Below are 24,942 nucleotides of genomic sequence, written 5' to 3'. Positions count from 1 at the left end.
AATGTGGCTTCCCAGTATTTCCTGAAAAGATGAGGGGTTCCATGTAATTTGCCTCATAAACGTTACAAAGTTGGGCAAAATTAATTTTAAATTATGGCACTTTCATAGATATCAGGTGAAGGTAATTAGAATGTGTTAAAATGCTACTGGTGACAGCGCTGAGTTATCTAATACTGGTCAAGTGGAGATAGAGCACATTTGTGAAGCAGACTATAAGCAAAAGCACACACCAATGGAGGATAAAAAGACACTAAATGTGATTCAGATATTGACTCTGACTTTGAAGTTTCAGCGAGGAAGATTACACGAGCAATTGTTAAGTTATTGCTTGTTGTCTAACTGATGTCTAATTGATCATGTGACAAGTCAAAATTGTATGTCGTTCTTTGCTTGAGAGCTAACTTCTTAAGCAACACACACACACATGATCTGTCACATTTTGTCATATATTTTCGCGACATCGCCTTCACTTAAACATATCAGTGCAAAAAAGCACATGTTGAAGTGTTTCATCCTTTAATAACATTTTGTTTGCATGTTCTGCAAGTGCAAAGTTGCAGTCTTCTCTTACACTAACCGTTGAAACAGAAAAATTGTTTAACCGGAAGTCAGCCAATCTCACTACGTGGACAACACTGCCGGTAACTTTTCGTAATTTGTCACATAAATACAAGAGACATTGTGCTCTCTACCATTAAATGATAACGTTGCTTAAGTTTTAAAACTGATGCAATAAAACCAACATTTCTGTATGTGTGATATACAAAAGAAAAACGCCTCAAACGATCAACTCACCATTTTTGCTTGCGTCGGAAATGAACCGGTGAAATGAATGCGCATGCGTAATGAAAAGTGAAAGTGGAAGATTTCATTATTAGTCTGGGTAATACAAAATATTTGACTTGTATATCACCACGTAATTTATAATATTTGGTTAATGTCATTATAACAGTTGATAGTATGTAGATCATAAATGATTTTTTTTTGGTGAAATATTCATGCGAATAAAGTTGGTCATGTTTTAAATTTATGTAACAAGACGGCAGCCGTACCTATAGATATAATAGACTATAAGGTGTTTGTTGTCATTAGATAGGCGGCAAAGTTCAATGAAAGTTGTAAAGTACAGCACGTGTCAATGGATTAGTGAAATCGTCAGTCAAAACGGATTAGAGTGGTATCAGAGGAAAGAAAATGTATTGTGGTGTAAACAATCTTAATAGCAATAGGTCAAAATATTAAATTTACCATAAATTGGGGAATATTGAAAATAGTTATTAAAATATATTTCAAAGGACATGTTTTAGAATAGTCAATTAGTGAAAAGTGACAAGTGTCTTAAGAGTAAGATGTCAGCCAACACATTGAGCCCCCTAAGTAGGGGCTATGGGTCTTGGACGGCAGGATATGTGGACCCTTACTTTGGAGATAAACAACATGAACATGTATGTGCTGGGATTTATTTGAAATGTCATTTTAAGAAAATATTTAAATTATTTGAGATAAAAGTTTATTCCATTGATAGAATTACTTATTTTATTTATTGAAAAATATCTTTATATTCCATTAAAATAAATATATATATATATATATATATATATATATATATATATATATATATATATATATATATAAATAACTGAAAACAGTGTGATTAAGATATTTTCATAAGTCATTATTAATTAGTTATTTTCATAACAGATTTCATATAACAGTTCTTTAACAAGGCTTATGAGATATTTTTTTTTCAATATAATAAGTGGTAATGATTGGATATTTCACATTGAAATATTTTTCTTTGATCTACCTAAAAATTGTTCATAATGATTCTAATTCATTTTTTCAACGGTATTTTATTGGATGCCATCAATGCATAAAAATGTATTACCTAAACATTTAAATAATCTAGGAGAACGCAATTGAACACAAAAGAAGATTATAGAATTAATATTAATTCAAAGTCTGAATATTATCCTTACTTATATTAATAGGTTCTTTAGTAAGATTAATACCCAATTTTAAATCTTGTTTTCATTACTGATATTCAAAAGTCATTGAAATGTTTATATCTTATAAATTACGCTGAAGGATTAAGCATTTTTTTTAAAAGGTATCATAGCATTTTATTGATTCTATGTTATTAGCAAAGTGTTTTTAAATAAATGAAAGTCTTTCAAGTACATGTACCGGTATTGACAATTTCGTTTTATTTATCTCGCTAGACAACAGGCATTGAAGTGAGACATGCATTGTTTGAAAATTCAATTTCTTGTATAACAATGGTGCCTGTGTTGAAACCTGAAATTGAAATTATTTGAACCTTGAACAGCTTGTCCTTAATTGTGACAATGATTTCAATAAAGAAATATTTTCATTTAGAAAATCATAATGAAATGTTTGGTGAACCTAATGCCATAAAAAAATTTTTAGGTGTGATAAATGTGAAAATAAAATTACAAAAATTTTATGTTTGAAAACAAATTATAACAAATATAATTATTTCATTAATTTTATTCTATTTTGATACAAAAAAATTACCAAAACCTTTTTTTATATGCAAGAGTTTAAGTGTATTCTTAACATGGCTTCCATTAAGAATTTGAAACTAGAAGTATGAACTTCCTGTCCATCAATATTGGAAGTTTTTCACTGAAATATGGAAGTTTAAGTCTCCCCAATACACTTTTCCCAGTATTTGTAAAAGAGGATGTCAGATGTTAAAAATCAAATAATTTGAAGCTATAAAAAATTATCTTGCCGAGTTCACAGATTTATATTATAATAATTCATTTTTCTTTAAGACTGATTGAAATTGTGAGCATAAAAGTAATATCGAAACCAGGTTTTGATATTTTGAACTTCCAAGCTTTTGACTTTGGAAGTTTTCTTCAAAATTATGTTTTAAGTTTTTGTACTTCCAAGGAATTAAGTTTGGAAGTTTAAACCTATTTCTAGGGAGTAATATACTTCCAAACTTCCTTTAACAGAAGCCCTGTTCTTAAAGACACAAACTTTATCTCATCCTTTTACCTTTTGTGTCTATTTTTTTTAAAGCATTCTTGTTGATTTCTAGGCGAAAACGAATTCATAATTTTATCTATAAAAAGAGCATTTTTCCCAAATAGATTTAATGGCCCTGGCCACATTCCCCAAACGGGGATAAATCACATTGTCAGCAGTGTTAGAATTTGCAGTGATGTACATAAAATGCTTATTAAGATCATAACTATGGTTCCACGGTGACAACGTCCAGCATGATTAGTTTATAATCTTTCTGCTTCATTGCTATATAATCATGTATATGTATCATCTATTGAATGCAGTTGTGGCTTCTGTCAAATATCTTCTATGTATCTTTTGCATTTTGATAACATTCTGCTAACCTGTGTATAATACAGTAACATTTGTATATAGTGAAATGGCTATAATGCCATAAATTCCTTATTTATTTTTTTATCTTAAGTAGTCTTAATGTGTTTGCAGAAGTCTGTCAGTTACATGTCTTCTCTTTTTATATTCAAAACACTTAATATAAAATAAGCTGGTTAGATAAATATTAATTTTCATTCCGAGTGGAATAGTCTTAAGCAAAACAAAAAAAAACAATTATAAAACTATTATGAAATACCCTTAATTCAGTAAGTGTGTTTTGCTTGAATGTGCTTGAAATATTATTATAGTCAAAACTGACTTGGTTGAACATGGCATTTAAAAATGAATTTTTTTTAAAAGGCTTAAAAATGTTAGGGCCCAGCTGTTGGTAAAAAAAAGAGGTCATACAGGTCACTAAAAACATAGTGACTTTTGAAATTATGGGATATTGATTAAAAACTTTTTATAATGTTTATTTGTTTGACATAACCATTCAGTTAAATTTTGATTTTTTTCATGATCATGAACATTATTATAGGCGTAATATCTAAACTTGTAACAGTTCATAACATGCTATTCGCATTAAGCCAGTTAGTTGTAAATTTTTCTAATTAAAATTATTTCAGACTCTAACCTGATTTATACTGCATTTAACTTTTAATAATATAGTTTCTAAACTTTGAAAGTGTATTTATGAGAATATTCGCTTTACAAAATCACTCATTTACCTAGAACGCATAGTGGCCTAGCTATATATAGCCCAAACTGGTGAGTTTGTTGATATGTGCATTTTTCGTGCAGTTCTTTATCATGGATATTTATCCTTAAAAGAAATGCACTCAATATATGATAATAAAAATTATACATTTATATTATGAATATGATAAGAAATTCATCAAAATGAACAAGATGCCAGCTATATAGTGCAATGCCATTTGGAAAACTGAAAATGTCATAAGTGAAGGCTTTTCTGCATTCCAATTTAGATAGAGAAAAAAGTATGTGAGTTTTTTAGTTGGTTAGGTTGTAATTTATTTGATTGAAGGCCTAGGTTAAAAGATATGCACAGCAAAGCTGGCAGAGGATGCATGATGGGTAGTCCGCTTCCGCAGTTCGCTTTAGTGTGTACAGTAGTGATGAAACGATTATCGAGTACAACCGATTAATCGTCGCTGAAAATGCTATGACGGCGACAATCGATAGAGGTTGGCCAATATCGATGTCACTAATGTTACTTCCGATAACAACGCATGTTTTGTTATGCGATAAATGTAGCATAAATGTCAACTTTTTTACTTACTGTTGTAAAACGCATGACTATAGCATCACACATACTGATTGTTAAACCATATAAATGAATGTTATGATACTATGTATAAAGAAAGTATTCCTTACTGATATTATGAACTTTTGATTATTGTCCGATAGTAAATCGAAATACTTGGTCCGATTAGATTCGATTATCGATAGCAAATGGAGTCCGATTTTCAAAAACTAGTGTACGGCCATTACAAAAAATAGTTTTGGCTCTGCAATGAATAAATGCAATATTGAGACTCACAGTTTTGCGATAAATTCCAGGACATCTATCGGAATTGTGTGTATTATGCTTGTTTAAAAAAATTATATTTTATTGATAAAATTGTACAAGTCATGTCATGTACTTTTACTATATTAGATTTATATTTTTCAACTACCGGCTGTGAACAATTTGATCTTTTCAATCCTGATTTACAAATACCGGTATATTACATGTAGAAATTATGTTTTGTCTGTTTTCAATCCATTGAGTTTATAACATTTTTCATGATAATAGACTGAGATTTTCAAACTGTGTGCTCGGATGACCTACCAGCATTTAAGATAAAGAACCAAACGATCAGCTTATTTAGAGTTACGTAGCAGAAAATGGATGCATTTGAATCACACATTATTCTTTCATAAAAAACTGGCCTAAAATTGCCCACCTTTGACATTTATTTATAAGTTAAATTTAAGCAATTTAGTTTGTTTTGTTATGTGGCAGATATTAAATTATGCTTCAAGTCATGCCTGAGAATTTTAATATGATCAAAAGTATTAAAAAGAACAATGGTCCACTGTCTCCCCTTGATGGACACCATTTTCCTATTACATGTTTAAGATGTAATGATCGGTTGTTTCAGGAACATGAGACCCTTTTACCGGACATCGACCATCAGTCTCACGTGCATGGCATCACTGTTGGGTCACGCTCGGGCCGCTCAACCGCCATGTCCTACGCCCCAACCCGCCGGAGCCGAGAACCTACCAGTGATGGGATTCCGCTTCCACGAACCTTGACGACCCGCAAGGGGGCACTGCAGATCTATGTGGCCCCGGATGACCTTGAAGATATTGAGGGGGTGGGACTGGCGGGGGATGGGGATGGTCTTGAACTGAGGCCCAAGTATGTGCAGGTCCGCCACCCACATGGGAAGGAGCTCATTGACCTCAGTCTCAAACTGGGCACAATGGAACGTCTCGCACTCTCGGTCCTGCAGTTTGGGGATCAGGTGAGATTGTAATAAAGAGGAAGTGGTTCTATTCCTTATCTGGCAGTCACATGATCTTTAACACACATGACTTAAATTTGACTTGTGCTAAGCACTGCTGACTATGCAAGTCAAACTATTTCACTCAAAATATTAAAATTCTAACAGTTTTGTTTTCATGCCAGCATGCATGTATTATATTAATTATTCCAATCCCTGGGATAGCCCATGCAAGTACATTGTACTTTTTTCCACTGAGAACTCCAAGTGTCCGAGCACTGAGAACTTCAAGTGTCCAAGTTCTGTATATCTTCCGGTACCGAGTACTCAAAGTGTCATAGCACCGAGTACTCCAACTTTCCCAGGACCGAGTACTCTAACCTTCCCAGTACTAAGGTCCCCATGGAGCCACGCTGGTACCATTTTACATGTAATTATATTTGGTATGACGCAGTGGGAGATTGAACCCCCAGAAGTGGACGACTCTACACTGAGCTATCCAGACCTTCATCATAATAATGTAGAAGTGATTTATGATTTTGTTGTATTTATTTTATTTTAGGAGTACGACCATGAACACACAAGTGTTTCCGATGCAAAGAACAAGTCATTTCTCAAATTTCTACGCAGCATTGACGGTGAGATGCCCAAAAAGTCTAGCGTGGATGCTCATTTGCGACCAGGCGGCGACCTAAATGCCTACCTGCGTGACCTACAGTCAAGCGCTAGGTAAATCATCTTTAAAGTTACTATTAAATGCACCAAGGGGATTTTTCTGGCCATTTTGGGGTGATGACCCATATCTGTCAGGCTGTGTAAAAAGTTTTAGTATTTAACTGCATAAGCAATTGTAAATGTTATTTTAGAATAGTTAAGTATGTGAAACACAAAAGCCAGTTATTTATATTATTGTCATATTTTGGCACATTTTTGAGAGAAATGATTCAAAGTATATATACATGTATAATGTTCCTAATGAAAACAGCTGACCATCCAATTATTTTGGCTATTGAGTTTATAAAATGAAAAGAAATATATTACAAAAGGGTACTTTACATCCCTTTATTCAGAAAAAACATACATAATTGTATTCTTTTATTATAGCAGAATGTATATTTGAAAGTAAATTTGAAATTTATTGTATATGATTGAGGACTCTTACTTAAGATTTAAAATTGAACGAGGATACTTATTCATGCGACAGTTGTAAGGATTCACTTAGCACATTGTAGATTTAACGCCATCAAACACGGTTTGTAGGTGATAAATTTCAGATGTAATTAAAAGCAAGAAATCAATCAATGATTTCTGTTTGCAGTGATTTTAAAAACTTGTTCCATCCATTACAACTTCAAAACCTCTTAAAGCTTTTAGATAAAGTCATATATTGAATTTTGTGGAAATGAGACAAATTACATTACACATAACAAGATTACCAGAGTGTTTGTTTTAGATTTAATAATAAAATTTGAGATTGACTTTCCTATCTAGTATCGACTATTCCCGTTATTCTATCATGACTTAGCCACTTATTGAGATAAATTTTGTGAAGATCCGGGGAAGAATTGATGATAAGCCTAAGGACGGGTTAAGCGAGGACATATCTTATTTAATGATGATCCTCTTGTACCTTTAAGCTGTATGAAATTTATTACATGATTTACGTCATTGACATTGATTGGGTTAGCTCGGGCACCCAGAGGATTTAGAAAAACTGCAAACTTAAATGTCATCATCCCTAGGGGCAGATGTTTTTCAAGTATCAATAATCTGGTTCAGTTTATAACAGCCAGGAAACATCCACTGTTTAAAGTCATCTATATAGCCCCTACCCCTATATACCCCCAATCTTTACATACCCTGACCCCTACATACCCCGACCCCTATATACCCCCGACCACACTGGCACTCCTGACTCCTTTATACCCCTGACCCTTACATACCCCCGACCCCTACATACCCCTGACCCCTACATACACCCAACCCCTACATACCACCAACCTTTTCTTACCCCCCTACATACCCCCGACCTCTACATACCCCCAGACCCTTACTGACCCCCGACCCCTACATTCCCCCAACTCTTACATACCTCCGACCCTTACATACCCCCGACCACACTGGCACTCCTGACTCCTTCATACCTCCAACACTTACATACCCCCGACCCTTACATACCCCTGACCCTTACATACCCCTGACCCCAACATACGCCCGACCCCTACACACCCCCGACCCTTACATTCCCCCGACCCCTACATACCCCCGACCCTTACATTCCCCCGACCCCTACATACCCCGACCCTTACATTCCCCCGACCCCTACATACCCCCGACCCTTACATTCCCCCGACCCCTACACACCCCGACCCTTACATTCCCCCGACCCCTACATACCCCTGACCCCTACATACCCCCTATCACCTTCATACCCCCTACTCCTATATACCCTTGACCGCACTGGCACTCCTGACTCCTTGAAACCCCAACCTCTACCAACCCCTGGTGGGGTATTTAGTGGTCAAGGTATACCCCTGACCCCAGCCGCACTCCTGGTAGGGTATAAAGTCCCCTATATACCCCAACCCCACTGGCATCCCTGGTTGGGAATAAATTAAGTCCCCAATATATCACCAACTGCACCCTGACCCCACCAATTGTTTTAAAAAAAAATTACCAACAGACTATAAAAATGGTAGGGTCGGCTTATTTCGTAGGTATGGCGGGTTGCCCGAACCTAATGTATTTTTTAGGCCTAGCTAAGAAATAGTCATGTTAATTGGTTGTTGATGGAAGTAATATTATAGAGGGTTTGTTGAATATACTATTATGATTATTACTTTTTAGAATCATTTTATTTTGACAGTTAACAATAAGATCAGTTCAACATGGTCTTTTAACAGTTATGATTTAATAAAATGACTTTTTTTACTCTTTTTTTAACATCTTTGGGTAATTTATATTTCCATTTTTCAGTATTAAATGCCGTTTAACAACAATGCACATTGTTCCTTTCAAAATGGTTTGGGATTACATTTTGGGCTATGAATGGTAAAGGATTGAATTTCTAATGAATTGTTATAGATTTTGTTTGCATTATTAATATCGTAATTTACAGATCATATATATGTCTATAGACAAACCATTCCACTCTTATGTAATAAAGTACATATACTATTCATGCCAAAATGAATTTTGCTTCTGAATAAATATCGGGTTGTTAAGACTTGCACACTTCAGATTGGCTTGAATGGAAGTCTTTATATTGAAAAGTAATTAAGTGCCTCCGATATTATTGCCCTAATGGAAATCTGTCCTATACAAAACATATCACTGAATAATTGATCCACGTCTTTGATGGTTCATTAGCTCGTTATGATGAGATGGGAGATTAATAAAACGAATCACTACCTAGCAACTGTCGAAACTTTCCAAACATCCACATTTGTCTTTGTTGCCAACATCAATCTAATGATTCATACATAGATTATCAGTTTAACAAGACCTTAATTCACTGCATTTAAGGCAATATATAATAAAGGGTTGCATATATACAGTCATTTAAAATGTACATTTGTTCGTAAACTATATAAACAATTTTTTTTACAATTATTGTGCTGACTTTTGCTTTTCCCACTTGTTGGCTTGTTGCTGGTTGCATTAGAATGTGGTCCTCATGTTGTGGGGAAAACTGGGATGCGTGCAGAACACCCACTTGTTGTCAGATCCCTGAGAAATGAACACTTACAGTTCATGAACAGTTCTTGTTATGTTAATGCAATAATATTATAGTAACCAAAAACAAAGCCAAATGATTAATATACTGTGCCATTCATGTATCTTTCAAAACATCCAAGAAACTTAGGCTGGTTTTATGTATATGAATCTTTAAGCTTGATATTGGAATGCAAATGTTTTCAGCCATCTACTTTTATAGCTTCTGTTTAGTGTAAACATTTGTTTTTCGAATTATTATTGCTTAGTTAAACATAGGCTTTAAGTCGGACCTTTCAATCCTTACCAAGTAGTTAACAGTCATGAGACCATTCTTTTACTACGTTATATTTTTTTGCCTGAAACAGATGTAAAATAAATGCTTGAGTTCTCAACCTTGAGCTTAAGTTTTTTTACCTTGAGCTTAAGTTTTTTTACCTTGAGCTTAAGTTGTTTTACCATGAGTTTGAGATTCTCTACTTTGAGCTTAAGTTTCCCGACCTTGAGCTTAAGTTTCCCGACCTTGCGCTGAAGTTTCCCGACCTTGAGCTGAAGTTTTCTCATCTAGATTTTGAGTTTCTCTCCAAACTTGTTAAAAATCAGGTTCCTCAGCCTCATGAGGTCAGCTTACCGGTAGGTTTATATAAGATATTTTATGATGGTCTCATGACTTGAATATCTTTTGACACACATAGTAAAAACTCATAGGACAAATACAGTCACTCTTGTATACAACAGAAGTCGTTATTAAGTTATTAACATAAATGATGTACTCTGTCTAGCTGTCCTATTCTGACTTTAAATAAGCAAATAAAGGACACACCTTTTCCTAGGTGTCTTCATTCTGCATTTTAAACCCTTTACCCATCTTCTTGTCTTAATCATGTATGTCTAAGGATGGCTTAGATAAGTAATATTCATACACACCATTGACACATTTATTCTGAAATAAGTTATTCATGTGTGTTAAAGTTAACAAAGAAATCTTGTTTTCTAGTTCGCGTCACCCAAGTGATGGAAGCACGTACCTGCCAAAGAGCCGGGAATCTGCTGAGCTGCAGGCGTTACTGCGGGGACTGGACACATCCGGATGGCCCCATACGTACGGACAAGATGGCTCCATAGGGGGACACGGGGGACAGTTCACCAGGCCGGTCTCCCGTGTTTCCTCTCGTGGGGGAACTTCTCCGGGGTGAGTACAAGTCTGTGAAACTGGTGTCTCATAATTGACCAATTTTGGGAGCATCAGTATTTAAGCCTATAGTTGTGATAAAACTTGCCCTTAAAAGCTTGGAAAGAGAATTCTTCAAGTCCCTGATCATTGCAGACACACATGTGATTTGTTCCCCATATGTACATTAGAATCCCATGTATTGTTGTGGCAAAAGTATTAAATGCTCCCTACGTCAATATGTCACTACATTTTATTCTGATTCTATCTATGTTGTTAATTAATTTTAGGAAATTTTAAATATAATCAGGTGACCGCTTTACCTTGCATAGAGCATAACATCATGTTAACATTTTACAATCTAATTATATAATTATATCAAATAAATGAGGTAAACTTACTTTCACCTTTTTAATACTAATTTATACCATTGATTGATAACAATGAATGTATTTTTAAGGTCATAGTACTTTACCATGTGAAAAATCTTGATATTAATCATAATTCAAAAGTTTAATAACTTTTAACTTGTCTGTAAAGAAATGTGCTTATCCTTAAATCTAAATCCTGCTTTTATAAAAAAACCTGGGTGTTTTAAGGTCAAAACCAAAAAAATTCAAAGCCTTTAATATATATGTCCTGTTTCATTAGTAATCATAAGCGATCTAAAAAGTTAGTCATGTGCAAGAACTTGAACAATTGGTCAGTTAGACTGTCTGTTGGTAGACCAGACTGTCTGTTGGTAGACCAAGCATTGTAGGATTAATAACTAGAGGATATATGCTTATGCCTCAAATTTGGTAGGGATGTTGGTCATGACCTGTAGATGACCCCTGTTGATTTTGAGGTCAGCAGGTCATAGGCCAAGGTCACAGTGAACACTAAAACGTTGTCCAATCAATATAAAGAAAACGTTGGACCTACAGTCCTCAACCTTGGTCAGGAGGTTGGTCTTGGACAGGAGATCCCAGTTTAATAACCCTATTTATTTTGAAGATCAACATGACTTCAATTGACCTTTAAGCAGATAACTGTATAACTTCAATTCATTTCAATTCTAAACTGGAAATGGTCAATAACCTTGGAATTACAACACAGAAATTTTATCATAGTGCAAAATGAGTAACTTGTTGCCATTAGGTGTCATAGTCAGGTTTTACAAACATTTCTTGTTTTTCATATTCCTCTACACTGAACTAATCCAGCAAATGAGAAACAAATGTATCATGTTATGTTGTCTGATGCTGAAATAAGTGATATGTATTGTTTATTTTTGCTTAACTGGACAATTAAATCGGCAGTCTGGCAATCTTAGTGTTAGCGCAAGTGTCTCCAATTAACCAGTGTGCATGCACAAACTGCTGAATAAACATTTAATAAAACCAATAAATGACTTAATGGAATTTTGGCGTTTTTTTTTAGAACAAGCTTTCTAAACTATTTAATCAGAATTTGTCCAACAATCACATTGGCGGAGACAATAATGGGAGTAAACGTTAAAAGCATTTTGGCTAAGAATGACCTTTGAAGTTGAATTTCTTATGCATCAAAAGTCTAGTCAAACTGTTTTATTTGTTACACATCTCATTACAAAATGATAAATAAAACATTTGTAAAACTTATATCAATATCCAAATAGATTGGTTGTCACAACATTTTATAACTTGTTGAAAACAATATTTGGATATTTGTCAGTTATTGAAAGATATTGATAGATCCTGTATTAAACTTACCAATATCAATGTTTGTTCACATCAAAAGTTCATGTTCATGAGAAACCCTGTTTTGTTATAAAATAAGGAAAGAAGGGCAAAAATGAGTGATTTCTGGAAATAAACAATGAGTGTTCTGTAATTTAAATAGTCAATTTTTATTCTAAAGATGTGACTACTTTTATCATTTTAATGTCATATCTTTGCATGTTTAAGACTCAAGATATTGCGGCAATTTTTTGGTAAAAAGTTTCATGACTGTAGGATACAAGAAGATAGCAGGATTACATAAGTGTTCAACAAGAGTCTTGAAACATTCTAATTGTATGTTAAAGTGACAAAACTGGAGAAATAGATTTAAAAATGCCGTGTTATGTGCGAGGCATACATGCTCTATCTGAAGAAACAGACCTGGTTCTTAGTGGTAGCAACTTTCAGGCATTTAAAGAAGAAAGAAAAGTTGCAGACAATTTTGTGTCTCAAAGTTCAGATCTTGGGTACCAGGCAAATTTGTTCAGCAAATTGCTGAGAAAAGATGTGGTTCAGGTGTTGAAACGAAACAATAGCTTTAAGCGTCATTTTCTCAGGCAGGCTAGTTTAAATAGCTTCTGTAGTTCATCATTCGACTCTGACTTTGATGTCGAGAGCTTGCATAATTGTCCACCCTACAGTTTTGATGAGATTAAGGGAGTTCAAGGTCACAGGGCCAAGGTTACTGTGTAAGTGTTTCATAAATAAATTGATGAATTAATAAATTGATTCAACTGTTTCTTGAAACTGTGCTCGACCTTTTCAATTATGTTTGATCAAGAATTATAGTATAATATCATTTGTATGTTGCCATGAAATGTAAATATGACCTTGACCTCCATTTTAGCCTATTGTAGGGTCAAGCATTGTATGATTGCTGAAACAAACAAAATCTGCTCAAACTTGTCTTCTCCGCCTAGATATTGTGTTGAACTATAAATTTGTGTTCTCCTTAAGAGCTAAACTTATCAGACCTTTAATGGCTAAAATAACATTGCACCATTAAGGGCTATTTAACGTATATCAGACCTTAAAGGGCTAAACTTACACCAAACCTTTAATGGCTTACATAACACCGACCTTTAAGTGCTATTTAACTTATATAAGACCTTAAAGGGCTAAACTTACATCAAACCTTTAATGACTGAAATAACATCCGACCTTTAAGGGCTATTTAACTTATGTAAGACCTTAAACTTTCATAGGATCTTTATTGGCTAAACTAAAATCCAACCTTTAAGGGCTATTAAACTTAATTACATCGGAACTTAATAAAGGCTTACATCAGACCTTAAATGGCTAAACTTATGTCAAACCTTTAATGGTTTAGCTTACATCGGACCTTTAAGCGCTATTTAACTTACACAATACCTTAAAGGGCTTAACTGTCATAGGACCTTTCATGGCTAAACTTTCATAACACCTTTAATGGCTAAACTAACATCGGACCTATGAGGGCTATTAAACTTACATAGAACATTAAAGGACTCAACTTACATAGGACGGTATTAAACTTAAATAGAATCTTTAAGGGCTAAATTTACATAGAATCTTTAAGGGCTAAACTTACATAGAATCTTTAAGGGCTAAACTTACATAGAATCTTTAAGGGCTTTCAAACTTACATAACACCTATATGGCAAAACCTACATAGGTCACCTTTAAGGTCTTATTTTACATAGGTCACCCATAAGTGTATTAAACTTACATAGGACCTTTATGGCCTAAACTGACATAGGAATGGAGCAACCTTTTAGAAAATCTTACATTACAAACTCCGGCAGAACTGAAGATTTGTTTTCTTTCAAAACATTAGAATTGGCAGACAAATTGCTCTCGATAGAAAGTGAAATATCCATTATTGGCATTTTTGATAACTGTATTGAATTTTTCGCTCATGTTCTTTCAAACTGGGGTAAACAATGATCACTAATGGATTTCCAATAGGGGAAATTGGATAATTGCAAAATTGACGGTTTGATCATAATATTGGAAAGTGTATAATTGATTGCTTGAATATATCACAGAACTTATTTCTGAGTTGACACTTGGTGAAAAAAGGTTTAAGCCAGTTCAATGAATTATCACTCTGTCATGAAGTTATATAATGGCCAATATACATGTTTGACAGTTTTCACTTTATTTCTGTGTGCTTACGTTATAATGCAAATCAATTTTGATTTTTTTTCTTCTTTGTAGCAGAATAAAAGTTGGTTTTGTAACACAAATGATTTTAACTAATATTAGTTTGAACATTAAATTTTTTAAGCTGTAAAAATAACATTTGGCCTATTAAAGATACACCTGCAAGCTGATGTTTTGATCAGATTTACCCCATATATTTATCTAAAAACTCATTAAGAAAACCCTGCAAAAAATTCAAAAAACACATCACACTAAAAAATATGTGATAAAAATGATATCTCTGATTGACAAAGTTATATAGAATTAAGTTTGAAAGGAGAAATCTGCAGCCAACTGTATAAAACTGATTTGTTTACCAAAGGTTTTCCTTTTGGTTATATATATATATATATATATATATATATATATATACCAAACATAAAACTTAACCACCTTTATTCAATTGGCTGCTAATGTCTAGGTTCCTACACACAAATCTCCAGTTAGAAACATTTGACAAGCATTATAAGCCGTCTCCCCCTCCCCTCCTTTAAGGGATGACATTTTCATTTGTGGGTTTCAGTCCCCCCTCCACCCCTCGTTCGTCATACCAAGTCTTGTCGGCAAAGAAACTTGTGTCCTCTATCAAGTCGGGCGGCTACCTCGGGCGACCAGGATCATCTTGTAAGTCACATGTCTGTTACAATCACCTACATTTTTGAATAGTCAAAAGTCCTTATCCACTTTATATTTTGACTACTATTTGACTTATTGAAACAGAAGATCAAGAAGAAATATGACTAACATATTTTTTTATTATGATGCACCATGCATACCAAGTTTGGGAATTTGATAATTCTATGAAAGTTTAAAGGGACTTAAAACTGTTTGCTTTTACCACTGTTACACTGTTTGTTTCCGGTTTCCCAACCCTATCTGAGTTTTTCCTTTTGGGTATATCTTTTTGGTAGTTTCTTGATTCAGAAGGACCCTTAAATGTATTGTTTTTGTTGAGGGCTGTATAGTTAACATTGTTCCATGCCAAATGGCGTTGTTTTGAAATATGATAATGATACTCAGACTCAACATTACCTAAACTACAATCATAAAATATATATAAAAAATCACAACCAATCGAATCTTTAATTTTGGGGGAGTGATATCGGAAACGACCATTATTATTTGTTTGCCTTACAAGATTCATTTCAATCAGTCCGAATTTGAATATCAAGGACAAGTTTTCTTGAATGTTGTTCCACCTCTTTTGTTTGTTGTAATAATAATCTTTAATTAATAATCTTTATGTTGTTATTTTTAAACATCATAAATATCAGCATGGTTTTGCATCTATGACATTTTTTTTACGAATGATATTTCATTTTGTTGTTCAAGTTTTCCCTAAACACAGAACTTCAGCCAATTGTCACCAAGTTTGTTTTAAAAACACCATCATGAGCATTTGCATGCGAGTTTTGGATCAGTTTCAGCAAACGATGATGAGATTAACACTGGGGATTCTCCCCAGCATGTCTCATCAGCCTCAGTCAGTCACCGTGAATGGACGCCAACTGACTCCACAGACAATCAGCTGCTAGACGCCAGACACAGCTTCTTCTGTGGACTAGAGGAGGGTGATAGTGACAGTGATGGGAAAAAACGTATGGGTCCTAGGGAGATTTCTTTTAACTCGGGCTTATATCCAGGTAGACTTGCACGTAAAGGTGAAGGTCAGGGGAGTGGACTTGAGGTCAAGGTCACTGGCAAGGGTGAAAGTGATACAAGGAGTCAAGGTCATAGGTCATCACAGATGTATCAGATTGAGGAGGAGCAGAATATTGACAGTGTGAGAAACAACACAGGGGAGGAAGAATCATTGGTACAAGATGAAAGTCCTGATGTGGAAACTGAAATGTTTGATACAAACAGCTGGGCAGACAAGGTTTCCCCTGCACAGAATAGAGCAGGAACTGCACAGTCCTTTGTTACATCAACAATTACTGTGCCTGATGAAGAGACTAGGGTCATTGATGTTGAAATTGATGAAAAACCAGTCAGCAATAATAGAAGAGGATCTGTTAAACTTTCTTCAAGGCCATCTAGCTGTAAGTCACGACCAAGTAGTGCAAGAATTCGACCAGTGAGTGGAAGATTACGCCCAAGGAGTGGGGAGGCAAGACCAAACAGTGAAAAGTCATCAAGTTCCTCAAGCAGTTCTTGGGTTAACCAATCAGGATCACGTCGAGTCAGTGTCATCTCACTACAGAGGTTCAAGCCAGTGGAAAAGCCCCAAGAGGAGTCTCGGTCTAACATGGCAATCAAAAGAGGTTCCATTAGTTATGACCTTGGCAAAGAAAGGAGGAAGAGTCTTAATGAACGGAGAAGATCTTCCCCAGAGCATGCCATACAGAGTCAACAGATGGAAGTTCTGAAGACACTTGAAAATGTTCCAACTGTAGAAGAAATGGGAGAAACAGTAGACATGGACATGGATTTAAGAGTTACAGATGAAACCCCTTACATTACAGATGGTGTTGAGAATGGCATGTCACTAGAAAGAGATGAAGAAAAGATATCTGTAGCTCGATCAGAGTCCAGAGAGTCGGGAATAGAGGAAATGGATGATGAACTTATTGCTGAAGAGGATATTATTAATGACATTCATGAATGTAACAAGGAAATCCAGAAGATTGAAGCATTGGCAGATAAAGCAAAAGAAGAAGTTGCTGTAGATGAAGCTCCTGTGTATGAGCATTCAGATTCTGAATCATCAATGGATGAAGAAACAGTACAGGAAGTACTTATCATTAATTCAGAGGTGAGAAGTAAAACAGAGAAAGGAGTGAAGGAAGAGTTTGTGGAGGAGTCAACTGATAACATCAATGTATGTGGTAGTGGTATTGATGTTGGTGCTGATGTTGGTGATGGTCTTGGTGTTGGTGGTGGTGTTGGAGATGATGTTGTTGGTATGGAAGATGTTGATAATAAGCAGATGGGATTGGAGCAGGAGTATGAAGGGCAAAGTCAAGGTCTCAGTGAAGGTGAAGGTGAGGAGGAAGGTTTGTACATGTCTCTTGTCTTTCTACACACACACAGGGGGATCAACATGGGTTCTTGATACATCATATTTGTGTGTTACTTGTTTTTGTACATTTTTAAGAGCGAATAATAATGAAAGATTATTATATAAATTCTCAAAGCAAGCATCTGAGTTTTTTCCACATTTTCCCTTGTTGATCCCTCCTGTTGTAAGCATGGTTTTCTTGTTGTATTTTTGTCTGATACGCACAAACACTGCATGTTGTCCACAGACTGTGTGATACAACTTTTAAGTTTTATTTTTTCATGTTTATTTAGTCTTGGGTTATTTTTTTTCATTTTAGAATATTCTGGAACAGGTTTTCTTCCAGTTTTTAAACTTATTTTATTACTTTTTTTCTTTACATGACTTCTAGCAACCATGATCTTTACTGTTCTCCTTTTTTTCTCCTTTTAAATTGTAGTCTACCTGTATAATTGTGTATTCCTTGAAATTTTAATTGAGAAAAAGGGTTTAATGAATCTTTTCGATTGGAACTTGTTCATTAGGTCTTGCTGTTTTCCCATTTTTATCGCTGTTGTTTATTTAATATGATCATGTCTTCAGTTGATGAGGAGAGGCTGTCTGAGATTCGCTCATACAAATCAAGCAAAAAAGGTGATGTTCTTTGGTTAGACGGCTTATGTCAATTTCAAAGCCTTTTGTCCATTACTGTTGTAATCTGCCTGATTGTCCGGGTTATTACCGTGTCATGTCGGAGTGTTCTCTTACTTAAGCATTTCTCTTTAATTCTTTACCAAAGTTGAATACAATGTTAATTTGTATAATGTCTTGACCGAGCTTCATTAGCAGCCAGATTGTACTATTCACTTAAGAGTTATGGGCCTTGAATTGTCAAAAGTTTTAATTATTGTGCATGTTGTATTACAGGTCGGTCATGGAAGTCTGTGTCAGGTGTTGAAGAATCAGAGGATTACATAGATGAAGAGTAGGTTGAAATGAAAAAGTTAAATTATTTAATTTATTTGTAGCCTTGTTGATCTTGTTATTATTTTCATGCAAGAACATTGATGTTCGGGCAAATAACTGTTGAAGATAGGGTATAAACATTTCACCTTGATACTCATTTTCACCTTGACAAAAAGCGCATGAGTTAATGCTGTGAACTCTGGCTGAAATTGTTGAGGTATTCTGTAGTCTGTTAGAGATGTGCAAGCTGGAAATGAAAATTGCAATTCCACATTCTAGTATTGCATCATATTAGATTTATTTACATCAGCTGATCAAATTACTTGTAGACATAAATAATACCGAAATATTACAAAAACAATTATGATCATTAATTTTGTGTATTTAATGGTGAAAAAGAATTTTGTGTTCAATTTTAGTGTGCAATATGATCTAATATTCCTAATTTCAAACACAGTTAATAATTACCATGGTCCGGTGTCAGATATGTCTAACCAAATTGTCATACATACACAAAGATAGATTTTTGAACAGTCAGTGTCGGTATTTATTTATTTTTATCTTTGATAGGCCCTATTTTCTCTTTAAATCTGTTTAATTGGAATGTTTTTCTTGTCTAATTGCTCCTGAAATTTACATGACTGTTTCAGGAGCCGCAATTCTTCTGGCAGTCTTGTGTACAAACTGCCGACACTGGGCTCTGACCTTCTGGCCGAACAGAAAGGTACATGTCTTGTAGACTTTTGTCACCCTTCTCATTCTTGGTTATGGGTTTGGTTTGGGAATGCCACAAACACTCTGCTGTCACAGTCATGTCTGTCACATGGTGTTGTCCTTCACATGCATTTGATGCTAACAAGCATCTGTTGTGTCCTATTGTGATTCAAGATTGCTGGGTGCCTGTTCTCCTTGATTGTGTATAATCAGGACTATTTCTTTATTTTTATTGAAGAATATAGAAAAGACGACAGTACATTTTGTTCTTTAGGAATATTTTATTTTAAACTTCTATCAAAAGGGTTTTAAGGGGCTTATTGACTTGCACTTGTGACCTTAATGTTATGTGGCAGCAGAGTCTGTGGTTAGTTCTGGTAACTCAAGATTTCTTGGGTTCAGGTTTAATATTATAAACTTTTATTCCCTTTAATAGTTCAATGGTATTTCACATTGCCTGCATCTCATGTCCGTTTATTGTATAGCTGCGCATCAATCTAAACTGATTCTTTATAATGTTTATACAAATCTTACTATTTATCCAATTCAGTGTATCTAAATTGATCATGTACAAAAATGTAATATAAAAATTAGGGCATAAACAGTTTACAATTAGGACATCTATAAAATGTGATGAAACCCACCTATTGCATGATACTGAGTGTTACCCTGCCCTGGTAACTGGGACAGTTTTACCATATTTACAGTTGATACCATGCATGTTAAAAATCCTATGGAATCATAATGTGTTTATCTAGTTTATTGTGATTAAAAAAAGAACTGTTATGAAAGATAGAACATTTAAGGTATAATTCTCTGATTTATTCAGTAAATTGTGAGAGCAAGCCCTGAGTCTGTAATATTTCTAATCCAATATAAACAACAGAAGGCAAAATGCAAAGTTCTATGAAAATGACTGATTGGTACGTACTATGGCTGGTATATTGGACATTTGCAAGATTGCATGTGGTCATTTGTAGGTGTTGTGTAAACATTTTTTAAAAGCAATATTTTATTATAAGCTTTTAGTACTACAGGTTTGCTTATGTACTATGCACATAACATCAGCATACATCCAGCACTATGAGCTACAGATAGTCTTAGTTAGATGTTGGATGAGAAGGCTTTGTTTTGGCAAAACATTAGAAGTGTAATATATTCTGATGCTCTATTGGTAAAGGCCCATCTCTGCAGACATGCCTTGTCTCTCTCCCCTCTAGATGATAGTAGTGATGACTTAGATCGAACCATGCTTGAGACCCAGGCAGGTTTTAGTGGCACGTCTGGCTCATACTCCGACCTTCTGGCGTCCAACCTCAACTCTCTCTCAGCTCACTCTTCAAGGCACACTTCTGCTGGAGTATCAGGGCCATCTTCAGTTGGTCGTTCACCATTTGCTTCTAGACCAGTATCGGCTAACACATCGATGGATCAGGAGAATCAGTACCAGTCTACCTTGCAACCACTCTCGGCTGATGTTACACCCATGTTTCTTTCAAGACCAGCCACAGCTGCATCATCCAGAAAGGCATCACAGGTGTCATCTAGACCTGAATCAGCTAAACTGTCTTCTCCAATTCCCATGACTTCCATTATCTCTAGACATGATTCAAATGGTTCTGTTGATGACATAAATGAATATATAGCTAATGATGCTGATGTTGTTGATCAGAGTGTGGACAATATTGAAGTTAGAATGATACAGGAAACTGACAGTCATTCTGGTATGGAACATAAAGAAAAGGATGAGCATTTAGATATAGACTGTGTTCAAGAAACTAATAACAAAATAGATGTTGATGAAACAAATGAGGAAGCAGAACAATCTAACACACACATGGGTAGGGATGAAAGCGCAACTGTATTAGAAGATTCTAGTGAACAAACTGTTAACAATATTCAAACATCAAAAAAGATAGCTGATGTTCCAGATTCGAAGGTGCTTATTTCTAACATTGAAAAAAAACAAGGTGCTACAACAACACCAAGTGAAATGCAAACAGTCTCACCAGCAGCTAAACAACTAACAACAGCAGCAGTTAGACGACCATTGGTTCAAAAACCAAATAATGTTGCACAACATAAACCAGCACTTGCACATAAGAACAAGACTGTTCAGCAATCAAAAGTTGTAAAGGGTATGCCTTCACAGAAAGGAAGGAAAGAAAGTGTTGGAAACCATGGTGCTAAACCAGTGGCCATCAGTGGAAAGTCAGAGCTAAGGGAGACAACTCTTCATGGAGAATCTGAGGAAGTAACTGTCCATGGAAAATCGAACCTTGGAAAGGAAGGTGTTTCCAAAAAGGGCTTGGGGGAGGGGCCCAAAGGGGCGCAGGGTGAAGTAGATACGGTGGAGGCTTCTCTAGGTGACTGGGAACATGATAGCAAGCTTTTAGATGACCAATTGGAAGGTACTCTTTACACTTACTTGAACTTGTAATTCAGTCAAATTTTCTTAAGTACTTTTTTTCAAAAATATCTTTTTTTAGCTTAAGCAGGGCATGATATTGTGTAGAAACTGTGATTGTGATTCTGATTTATAAGACACTCATTGCAACAATAAAGACTCTTTTTGTGAAGTCAAAAGTTAAGTGTAGATTATATGACTGAAATATATGCATTAATACACTAAATTGTATAATGACTCAGTATTACTGAAAGTACAATTTTAATTACCGGTATGGTGTAATATCATTTATATTCACAAAATTGCTGATTATGAGTTGCATGGACTGTTTCCCTGATACCTGATTGAATGTTATTTGGCATGTTTAACACTTCATGGGTTTAATGTTGTTTTGCATGATTTTCATTGGTTAATTCCATTGATTGAGGTTTTCTATTATGACTTGATATTGTTTAAGGATGTTTTTCAAACGTAATTCCTAGCTATTTAGAAGCATAGGCTTTCGGTAATAAAAATTGCTTCAATAGTATAAGCTACCTTATAGTCTCATTAATATTTTTATTGATTGATTAATACATGTATTTAAATGCAATATACATGTATAATAGTCTATTTAAATGATAATATAGCTTAAATGCATTAACAGTCCTGTAAATGGCAAGCTTTGAGATGTACTTAAAACATAGCCATTGAAGGTAGGTTTGAAATATCTAACCAGTTGTTGGATGTACTAAATGTGTTGTCAACTATTGACTGTTCTTTTTGTCTGTCTGCACACAGATGCCCACAATATTGCCGCTGAACTGGACACCTTGGGGCTGAGAAAAACAGCTGAAAAGGTGGGAAAAGACTTTAGTCTCACACTGTTTGTATAAGATTTTTCGTCTTCAAAGAAAAAAATTATGATAGAAAAAGCAAGGGAACTTTGTCTTTAAACTAGAAATAATACTGAAGTTGCAGAATACTACTTGTACGTGCATGTGTTCATGTGAAATACTTTCAGGTGCTGCCTCATCCAGATATGTGTACATTATATACGTGCAAAATGTGTAATCCATATCCAAATATTTATATAAAAAGCTAGAGAAACAAGCTCAGTAGCCAAAAGTTTAAACATAAACCCCGTTTAATGGCACTGGGTAAACACCAAAGACATAGCACACAAAAACAAGAAACATGGAGCAACAGCACAAAACTCCACAAACAACACAGTGCAAATATACTATATAAAAACTAGGTGTGTTTATCAAGGATAGTTAGGTACTGCCTTTGAACGTTCAGTAAAATAATTTTACTGGGAGTTTAACACATGTAACTATTGTGACATTTTATCTTGTAAGAAAAAGATATATAGGAAAGATAAAATATTTAATTAATTAGAATTCAATCCTTTTCAGAAGGAAATTTGTAAAAAAGATAGATTTAAGTAACATGATTGCCATATAATTTTAATTTTTCAAATTTTCCATATTTCAGCCAAAGAAGGGAAAGAAGGTCAGTATTTAATACATGGACAATGTGATCCATTCTTTCAGTTTGGGCTGTTGATCAAAAGTTGTTCTAATATTTAATGAGATCATGAGATACAGTTTATGTTATGTGTATAAATAATGTTGATAATTCAGTGAAATAAACAGATGTACTAAAATGGTCAACAGCTGATCAAATTGAACCTATATTTAAAGAACATGTTATTTTCTGCCTCTACTAGGAAGGATATACCTTCCCACTAGCTACGGGTCGACGGCCAAAAGCCCCGCAAGAGAAAGCAAAGATTCCAGACCACCTTGCGGATGCACTGAGTCGACGACCAGGAACCTCGTACTCTAAACTGGAGGAGGACCTCGAGAAAAGTAGGTCATGGTTAACTGTACAATTTTACCATGTATCATTTTTAACATGTACACTGAGAGACTTTAAAAATCTACTACCTTGTACAACTTTCTACATTACTTTTGATAAATGAAATGATATGTTCAGCTTTTTTTTGTACAAACTAATCAAATGTTAAGTCAAAGTAGGATAATAATTTTATGTACTAATTAATGTGTGTTTTTTTATTCTACTTGAAAGTTGGTGTTTTTATCTAATGACTTTTTTTTGTCTAAAATGTTTATTTTTAAACGGTATTGGCCCCTTATTGACTTAATTTATCAACTATTATTTAGTCAAATGATATTGCATTCTCATCTCATTCCAATTTATATATAATTACTTAGTCTTCTCCATATTTCTAAGAGATGGCAGACATTTCAAAATCACAATTTTATAAAACCTTCATAGAAGCTCTTCTGTTCTTCCAGTTGAACTGGCTAAAAGTTAAAATTAAAACTTAAGTGTAAAAAAAGAAGTTCCCACTCAACATGCTGCTTATATGAAACAAGATACGGAGTGAGTCTTTTTACACTCTGTTATTACACATCTTTCCAGCCAGTTAGCAATATTTTTACATAAGACTATATATGGAGTATGAAATCAATATAGGCATATAGAAAAAAGTGTTATTATGTCTTCAAATAATGTGTAGAACATCTGCATGGTTTGTCTTTGTCTCATCAGCTCGTCATCATAGTTTTATGCCTCTCAATTTTCTCATATAACAAACATAAATGTCATTTTGCAGAGGGTTTCTTAAGAGACGGAAAAGGTAAAATTGCATCAGGTCATTTTGTCTAGTGTTGGTGATTGGATAATGTGGTGGTTCTCGTTGGTGTTAACGCAGTGTTCACAGTTTAGTACACATAACAATGTCAAGTTAACATTATATGTTACATTTTGATTCTTAGGTTATTTTTTTATTATTTGCCAAAAATATAAAGGACATTTAAAAATGTCTTGTTATGATTTATTATGAGATTAATTTAGCTCAATCAGGCTCCTTTCTTAAAGATGTAATTACAGAATATTTTTCAAATTAGATCACATTTAAATATTTCATTCTTAGAAATGTTTAAACAGTCTGATATTCTTTTTTATATAAAAATATTTTTGCATAACATTCGCTTCTTGACATTGCTTATTACCGTAATCTCAAAATAGTCATGTGATTGTTTGTAAGAATTCTTCCATTGATAGTTATTCTTTTTGATAAAAACTTACATTAACAAAATTAAACATTTCCTTCTGAATAAAAAGAAATAGATTTAATGAAATCATCATGTTTGATGTCCTCGATGAAT

The 24,942-nt window shown here is 34.5% G+C and overlaps 1 protein-coding gene across 7 annotated transcripts in view; it reads left to right on the top strand.

Moving 5' to 3' along the window:
- Positions 1 to 1,114: 1,114 nt before the first annotated feature.
- The window catches only part of LOC128238535 (trichohyalin-like), a 37,917-nt gene continuing 14,089 nt past the window's right edge, over positions 1,115 to 24,942 (top strand). For 2 of the 7 annotated variants that reach the window (XM_052954556.1, XM_052954557.1), the window contains exons 1-14: positions 1,115 to 1,445; positions 5,538 to 5,906; positions 6,448 to 6,614; positions 10,597 to 10,791; positions 15,220 to 15,320; positions 16,118 to 17,692; positions 18,280 to 18,330; positions 18,604 to 18,661; positions 19,293 to 19,366; positions 20,577 to 21,767; positions 22,544 to 22,602; positions 23,240 to 23,257; positions 23,475 to 23,616; positions 24,387 to 24,410. In XM_052954556.1, coding sequence (XP_052810516.1) covers positions 1,350 to 1,445; positions 5,538 to 5,906; positions 6,448 to 6,614; positions 10,597 to 10,791; positions 15,220 to 15,320; positions 16,118 to 17,692; positions 18,280 to 18,330; positions 18,604 to 18,661; positions 19,293 to 19,366; positions 20,577 to 21,767; positions 22,544 to 22,602; positions 23,240 to 23,257; positions 23,475 to 23,616; positions 24,387 to 24,410 — 4,120 coding nt within the window. In that variant the 5' untranslated portion in view covers positions 1,115 to 1,349. The remainder of the gene's footprint in view (positions 1,446 to 5,537; positions 5,907 to 6,447; positions 6,615 to 10,596; positions 10,792 to 15,219; positions 15,321 to 16,117; positions 17,693 to 18,279; positions 18,331 to 18,603; positions 18,662 to 19,292; positions 19,367 to 20,576; positions 21,768 to 22,543; positions 22,603 to 23,239; positions 23,258 to 23,474; positions 23,617 to 24,386; positions 24,411 to 24,942) is intronic. The other 5 variants (XM_052954562.1, XM_052954561.1, XM_052954558.1 and 2 more) reach the window with 5 other exon arrangements.

The sequence above is a fragment of the Mya arenaria genome, chromosome 6, assembly GCF_026914265.1.
Source record: "Mya arenaria isolate MELC-2E11 chromosome 6, ASM2691426v1".
NCBI classification, from domain to species: Eukaryota; Metazoa; Mollusca; class Bivalvia; order Myida; family Myidae; genus Mya; species Mya arenaria.
The sequence above is the reverse complement of the archived record's forward strand: the minus strand, read 5'-3'. Positions and strand labels throughout refer to the sequence as shown.